This window comes from Palaemon carinicauda, chromosome 35 (assembly GCF_036898095.1).
Source record: "Palaemon carinicauda isolate YSFRI2023 chromosome 35, ASM3689809v2, whole genome shotgun sequence".
Classification (NCBI taxonomy): domain Eukaryota; kingdom Metazoa; phylum Arthropoda; class Malacostraca; order Decapoda; family Palaemonidae; genus Palaemon; species Palaemon carinicauda.
The window spans coordinates 35,975,091-35,982,590 of NC_090759.1; the positions used below are offsets into that span (position 1 = coordinate 35,975,091).

Here is a 7,500-nt window from a genome sequence, read left to right on the forward strand (position 1 = left end):
CCAGTCTTCTCAACCCCGTCCCTGTCTTCCCAACCCCGTCCCTGTCTTCTCCACCCCGTCCCTGTCTTTCACACCCCGTCCCTGTCTTCCCCACATCGTCCCTGTCTTCCGCACCCCGTCCCTGTCGATCCTGACCCCGTCCCAGTCATTCCCCACCTCGTCCAAGGCTTTTCAACCCAGTCCCTGTCTTCCCAACCGTGTCCCTGTCTTCCGCACCCCGTCCCTCTCTTTCCAACCCCGTCGCTGTCCTCCCCATCCCGTCCCTGTCTTCCCCACGCCGTCCCTGTCTTCCGCACCCCGTCCCTGTCGTTCCCGACCCTGTCCCTGTCATTCCCCTCACCGTCCCAGTCTTCTCAACCCCGTCCTTGTCTTCCCGCACTCCGTCCCTTTTTTCCCCGACCCCGTCCGTGTCTTTCCCACCCCGTCACTGTCTTGTCCGACTCCGTCCCTGTCTTCCCCTCTCCGTCCCTGCCTTCCCAACCCCCTCCCTGTCTTCCCCACCCCATCCCTGTCTTCCCCACCCCGTCCCAGTCTTCTCAACCCTGTCCCTGTCTTTTCCGACCTCAACCTTGTCTTCCCCCACCATGTTCCTTTCTTCCCCAACTCCGTCCGTGTCATCCCCGACCCCCGTCCCTGACTTCCCCACCCCGTCCCTGTCTTCTGCACACCGTCCCTGTCGTTCCCGACCCCGTCCCTGTCATCCCCCCCCCCCCCCCGTCCAGGTCTTTTCAACCCCGTCCCTGTTTTCCCTAACCCCCGTCCCTGTCTTCTCCGACTCCATCCCTGTCTTCCCCACCTCGTCCCTGTCCTGCCCGACTCCGTCCCTGTCTTCCCCACCCCGTCCCTGTCTTGCCCGACCCCGTCCCTGTCTTCTCAACCCCGTCCCTGTCTCTTCCACCCCGTCCCTGTCTTCCCCACCCCGTCCCAGTCTTCTCAACCCCGTCCTTGTCTTCTCAACCCGTCCCTGTCGTCCCCGACCCCGTTCCTATCATTCCCCACCTCGTCCCAGTCTTCTCAACCCCGTCCCTGTCTTCCCAACCCCGTCCCTGTCTTCTCCACCCCGTCCCTGTCTTTCACACCCCCGTCCCTGTCTTCCCCACCCCGTCCCTGTCTTCCGCACCCCGTCCCTGTCGATCCTGACCCCGTCCCAGTCATTCCCCACCCCGTCCAAGGCTTTTCAACCCAGTCCCTGTCTTCCCAACCGTGTCCCTGTCTTCCGCACCCCGTCCCTCTCTTTCCAACCCCGTCGCTGTCCTCCCCAACCCGTCCCTGTCTTCCCCACGCCGTCCCTGTCTTCCGCACCCCGTCCCTGTCGTTCCCGACCCTGTCCCTGTCATTCCCCTCACCGTCCCAGTCTTCTCAACCCCGTCCTTGTCTTCCCGCACTCCGTCCCTTTTTTCCCCGACCCCGTCCATGTCTTTCCCACCCCGTCACTGTCTTGTCCGACTCCGTCCCTGTCTTCCCCACCCCGTCCCTGCCTTCCCAACCCCCTCCCTGTCTTCCCCACCCCATCCCTGTCTTCCCCACCCTGTCCCAGTCTTCTCAACCCTGTCCCTGTCTTTTCCGACCTCATCCTTGTCTTCCTCCACCATGTTCCTTTCTTCCCCAACTCCATCCGTGTCATCCCCGACACCCGTCCCTGACTTCCCCACCCCGTCCCTGTCTTCCGCACACCGTCCCTGTCGTCCCCGACCCCGTCCCTGTCAATCCCCCCCCGTCCAGGTCTTTTCAACCCCGTCCCTGTTTTCCCTGACCCCCGTCCCTGTCTTCTCCGACTCCATCCCTGTCTTCCCCACCTCGTCCCTGTCCTGCCCGACTCCGTCCCTGTCTTCCCCACCCCGTCCCTGTCTTGCCCGACCCCGTCCCTGTCTTCTCAACCCCATCCCTGTCTCTTCCACCCCGTCCCTGTCTTCCCCACCCCGTCCCAGTCTTCTCAACCCCGTCCTTGTCTTCTCAACCCGTCCCTGTCGTCCCCGACCCCGTTCCTATCATTCCCCACCTCGTCCCAGTCTTCTCAACCCCGTCCCTGTCTTCCCAACCCCGTCCCTGTCTTCTCCACCCCGTCCCTGTCTTTCACACCCCGTCCCTGTCTTCCCCACCCCGTCCCTGTCTTCCGCACCCCGTCCCTGTCGATCCTGACCCCGTCCCAGTCATTCCCCACCCCGTCCAAGGCTTTTCAACCCAGTCCCTGTCTTCCCAACCGTGTCCCTGTCTTCCGCACCCCGTCCCTCTCTTTCCAACCCCGTCCCTGTCCTCCCCATCCCGTCCCTGTCTTCCCCACGCCGTCCCTGTCTTCCGCACCCCGTCCCTGTCGTTCCCGACCCTGTCCCTGTCATTCCCCTCACCGTCCCAGTCTTCTCAACCCCGTCCTTGTCTTCCCGCACTCCGTCCCTTTTTTCCCCGACCCCGTCCATGTCTTTCCCACCCCGTCACTGTCTTGTCCGACTCCGTCCCTGTCTTCCCCACCCCGTCCCTGCCTTCCCAACCCCCTCCCTGTCTTCCCCACCCCATCCCTGTCTTCCCCACCCCGTCCCAGTCTTCTCAACCCTGTCCCTGTCTTTTCCGACCTCATCCTTGTCTTCCTCCACCATGTTCCTTTCTTCCCCAACTCCATCCGTGTCATCCCCGACACCCGTCCCTGACTTCCCCACCCCGTCCCTGTCTTCCGCACACCGTCCCTGTCGTCCCCGACCCCGTCCCTGTCATCCCCCCCCCCCGTCCAGGTCTTTTCAACCCCGTCCCTGTTTTCCCTGACCCCCGTCCCTGTCTTCTCCGACTCCATCCCTGTCTTCCCCACCCCGTCCCTGTCCTGCCCAACTCCGTCCCTGTCTTCCCCACCCCGTCCCTGTCTTGCCCGACCCCGTCCCTGTCTTCCCCACCCCGTCCCTGTCTTGTCCGACTCTGTCCCTGTCTTCCCCACCCCGTCCCTGTCTTTGCCGACCCCGTCTCTGTCTTCCCAACCCTATCCCTGTTTCCCCCACCCCGTCCCTGTCTTCCCCACCCCGTCCCTGTCTTGTGCGGCTCCGTTCCTGTCTTCTTCACCCCTCCCTGTATTCCCCACCCCATCCCTGTCTTCCGCACCCCGTCCTTGTCATCCCCGACCACGTCCCTGTCATTCCCCACCCTGTCCAAGTCTTCTCAACCCAGTCCCTGTCTTCCCCCACTCCGTCCGTTTCTTCCCTGACCCCGTCCATGTTTTCCCTGAAATCTGTCCCTGTCTTCCCCACCCCGTCCCTGTCTTGTCCGACTCTGTCCTTGTCTTCCCCACCCCGTCCCTGTCTTTTCCGACCCCGTGTCTGTCTTCCCAACCCTGTCCCTGTTTCCCCCACCCCGTCCCTGTCTTCCCCACCCCGTCCGTGTCTTCCCCACCCCGTCCCTGTCTTCCCCACCCCGTCCCTGTCTTGTCCGACCCCGACCCTGTCTTCCCCACCCCGTCCCAGTCTTCTCAACCCCGTCCCTGTCTCCTCAACCCGTCCCTGTCTTCCCCAACGTCGTCCTTGTCTTCCCCCACGTCGTCCCTGTCTTCCCCACCCTGTCCCTGTCGTCTTCGACCCCGTCCCTATCATTCCATACCTCGTCCCAGTCTTCTCAACCCCGTCCCTGTCCTTCCCGACCCCGTCCCTTTCTTCCCCACCCCGTCTGTGCCTTCCCTGACCCCATCTCTGTCTTCTCCACCCCGTCCCCGTCCTTGTCTTCTTAACCCTGTCCCTGTTTCCCCCGTCCCCGTCCCTGTCTTCCCCACCCCGTCCCTGTCTTCCCCACCCCGTCCCTGTCATCCCCACCCCGTCCCTGTCTTCTCAACCCCGTCCTTGTCTTCCCCCACTCCGTCCCTTTCTTCCCAGACCCCGCTCGTGTCTTCCCCACCCTGTCCCTGTCTAGTCCGACCTCGTCCCAGTCTTCCCAACCCTGTTCCTGTCTTCCCCACACCGTCCCGGTCTTCCCAACCCTGTCCCTGTTTCCCCCTTCCCGTCCCTGTCTCCCCCCCCCCCCCCCGTCTCTGTCTTCCCAACCCCATCCCCATCCTTCCAACCCCGTCCTTGTCTTCCCCACCCCGTCCCTGTCTTTTCCGACCCCGTCCCTGTCTTCTCCACCCCCTCCCTGTCTTCCCCACTCCGTCCTTCTCTCTTGCATATGGAATGCCTTATACTGAACCCCTGGAGTCAGAGAGGAATACATCTTGATCAATATAGATATGTAAATAAACCAGGTCATACATCATACACAATCGATGTGTCTTGCCAGTAAATTCTCCTTTACGTAAGATGGAGAGTATGAATTGCTTTTTTTTTTTTTTACGGGGATGGGGTCGCTTTGCAGGCCAAGCCAATTCGCCCTTAGTATGCGACGAGTGTATTATTATTATTATTATTATTATTATTATTATTATTATTATTATTATTATTATTACTTGCTAAGCCACAACCTTAGCTGGAAAAGCAGGATGCTAGAAGCCCAAGGGCTCCAACAGGGAAAAAGGCCTGTGAAGAAAGTAAATAAGGAAAAACTACAAGAGGTTTAAGAACTATAATACCATTATAATAAATCTTTCATATATAAACTATAAAAAACCTAAAAATTACAAGAATAGAAACAAGATAGAATAGTGTGCCCGAGTGTACCCTCAATCAAGAGATCTTTAACCCAAGACAGTTGAAGACCATGGCACAGAGGCTATGGCACTACCCAAGATATTACGAACTGGCGGAGCTTTCTTCTCTACGTTTAGAAAATATAAATCTCATCACTGACATCGATTACTTGTCATTTTACTTACCTGGTGTATTTTTCACTCTCGTGTTTAGAAGTCATAAGAAAATTAAATGATAATATTTAGGATGTATGAAAAGCCTTAGCAAGACGATATAAAACCAGAGACTTGAGTCTCCATCCATCATGAAACCTTTCACCGTCGTTGATAGGATTGCTTTTTTAACTTTACTCAGTAGCTTTCAATCATATCTTAAGTCATACAACCGCCGTACTATTTCACTAAGAAAATTTCTGACTTAGGGTTTAGGCTGTTAATTTTTATTTTCTCCAGTTTTCCTTTCAATTATTTCTAAAGTATATTCTATCATAAAGAGCAGAGGGTATCATCAGAATCTATGAATCTGTGAGTTTCAGCTTATCTCATGATCGTAGTTGTAGATTAAAGAATATAGGAAGGTCAAGGTGTAGTAAATTCTTGGGTATTTTGTTCACACATCGGTGAGCAGCATCAGCCAAGAGGTGGAAATAGGAGAGGAAGTGCGCACCAAGGATTGGCAATGTAACGTCAGCAACAAGAAACTTCAAATAATATTTGGCAGTCCCAAACGATAATTTGAGGGTCTCGTACCCGTGGGTGTGGACCGCAGATCTATTGGCAGCTGCCAGACAGAAGCCAGCAGGCTTAAAATAACTACGTTGTGTCATATAGAGTGGCCTTGGTAGAATAGAACGGCAACCACCAGTGTCTGCCAAAAACTGCACACCAGTACCTACAGTACATCAAGTAAAAAAAAAGATTAGTGATAGGGGAGGCCACGCCACAAACGAGGGCCTACTTACAGGTTTTTTTGGCCATTGCCAACCGTTCACACATTCCTTCACAGTAGCCTGGAATATGGAGTGGTAGTAGCATACCTGCTGCCAATGGGCGTCAGTAAGTGGCTGTAAAGGTCACTGGTTGAGACGTGAGCGAGTGGTGGTATATGTGGTTGGTAAGGGGCATTGTCGCCGCTCGGGGTATGTACAGGGATCCTCTGTGTCTTACCGCATTCATGTCGGCTTCTGTTGAAGTTGAATAGTTGTCCTCTTCGTCAGGAGTAGAGGCATTGATGGAGGTCTTGAAGGTGGTGAAGTGGCTGTCCATAAGGGCGACGACTTTAGTCATCAGGTCCTTCATGGGCAAAATATCGACAACGGGGTGGCAGTGCATACAGGTTGGTGTAGGCATCATACCCACAGGGCACGAAAGTAGGTTCACTTCCCGAGGAGAGCCGTCTGCAACAGGTTGCCAGCATACAATACTGGTCATTTTTCCTGAGGGCAAGCGAAGCCTTTTAATCCGTTAACAGTTGTTGAGAGAGCTAAAAAAGCTTGGCTATACGGGTAGCTGGCAATGGTGAGTACGGCTTCAGGAGGTATGTTTTGAGGGCGTTGTACACTATTAGGGTGTCTCCTTTGTCGCAAACCCAATCAGACATGTCTGGGAAAGTCTCCTTGGAGAATCGCCATGAGGACACTTGAACGAGTCTTGCCCCTTGATGTGAAACTGAAACTCTACACGCTGAAACCAGGTGGTAGTGTCATGGATGTGGCGAAGATAGCAGAGTCAGGGAAAGAGGGCAACATCAAAAAACAGTTGGGCACTGCTGTGAGGGGGAAGGCAAGAGGGAGCTGGTCCCCTGGCGGTTACCATTTGCGCAAGGTGGCTGTTAGGTTATAGTGGAGAGATGAAATGAATGCAACTAAACTTTATTAAACAGGCAACAAGCTTATATACAAGTACTTGCGAGCAAGAAGGTCACAGAAATTTAAGTAAACCAAACATGAACTAGCAAGCTTACAGAGGTTGATCTATCATCAGTCCAAGGATGAGTGAGTGATAAAACAAAAAGCAATACTGTTACAGTGTACGCGCGTGTATGCAAAATGTACTGTACAACTTAAAGATAGTGAGAAAATTCTGATTGAGAAAGGAGGTAGACAAAAAATGTAATTTCTCTAAAATTATGCACAGTGTGCCTAGAAGTTTGTAAGTATTTAGATTGGGAAAATATAGGAATTAACATTAATGGGGAATTGCTTAACAATTTAAGATTTGCAGATGTCACACTGTAGTTTCTATTTAGTGAATCATGGGATGAGTTACAAAAGATGATAGAATACTTAAATAAGGAAAGAATGAATGTAGGACTGAAAATGAATATGAGTAAAAACTAAGATAATGTTTCAATGAAAAATGTAAAGACACAACGAATAAGAGTTATGGACGAACCTCTAGATATTGTGATTGCATATATGTACTTAGAAAAGACAGTGTTTCCCCAGGCCATAAGACCAAAAATAATAAGAGGATAATCATGGGATGGAGATCCCTTGGTAAACACAAGATTATGAAAAGAAAAACCATATTGACTGCAGTGGAAAAATATTTCTGAGGCCTTTGTCCTGTTAGTGGATTAGCAACGGATGATCTTAATGATATATATATATATATATATATATATATATATATATATATTTATATATATATATATATACTGTATATATATATATATGTATATATATACATACATATATATATATATATATATATATATATATATATATAGAGAGAGAGAGAGAGAGAGACGAGAGAGAGAGAGAGGAGGAGAGAGAGAGAGAGAGAGTTGTGTGTTTGCATCACAATGAAACATACACACACAGACATATATATATATATATATATATACTATTATATATATATATATATATATACAGTATATATATATATATATATATATATATATATAT

General features: G+C 52.2%; 2 protein-coding genes across 2 annotated transcripts in view; both read left to right on the plus strand.

Annotated features, from left to right (window-relative positions):
• Positions 1-3,184, plus strand: part of LOC137627225 (uncharacterized) — a 4,153-nt gene extending 969 nt beyond the window's left edge. Inside the window, exons 1-3 of the mRNA XM_068358306.1 lie at positions 1-696; positions 929-1,742; positions 1,929-3,184. The exon at positions 1-696 is cut by the window's left edge and continues 969 nt beyond it. Coding sequence (XP_068214407.1) covers positions 1-696; positions 929-1,742; positions 1,929-3,184 — 2,766 coding nt within the window. The remainder of the gene's footprint in view (positions 697-928; positions 1,743-1,928) is intronic.
• An 8-nt stretch (positions 3,185-3,192) lies between these two features.
• Positions 3,193-3,654, plus strand: LOC137627226 (uncharacterized). The gene has a single exon (XM_068358307.1). It carries the CDS (start codon positions 3,193-3,195, stop codon positions 3,652-3,654), a length of 462 nt encoding a protein of 153 aa, XP_068214408.1.
• The last annotated feature ends 3,846 nt before the right edge of the window (positions 3,655-7,500 follow it).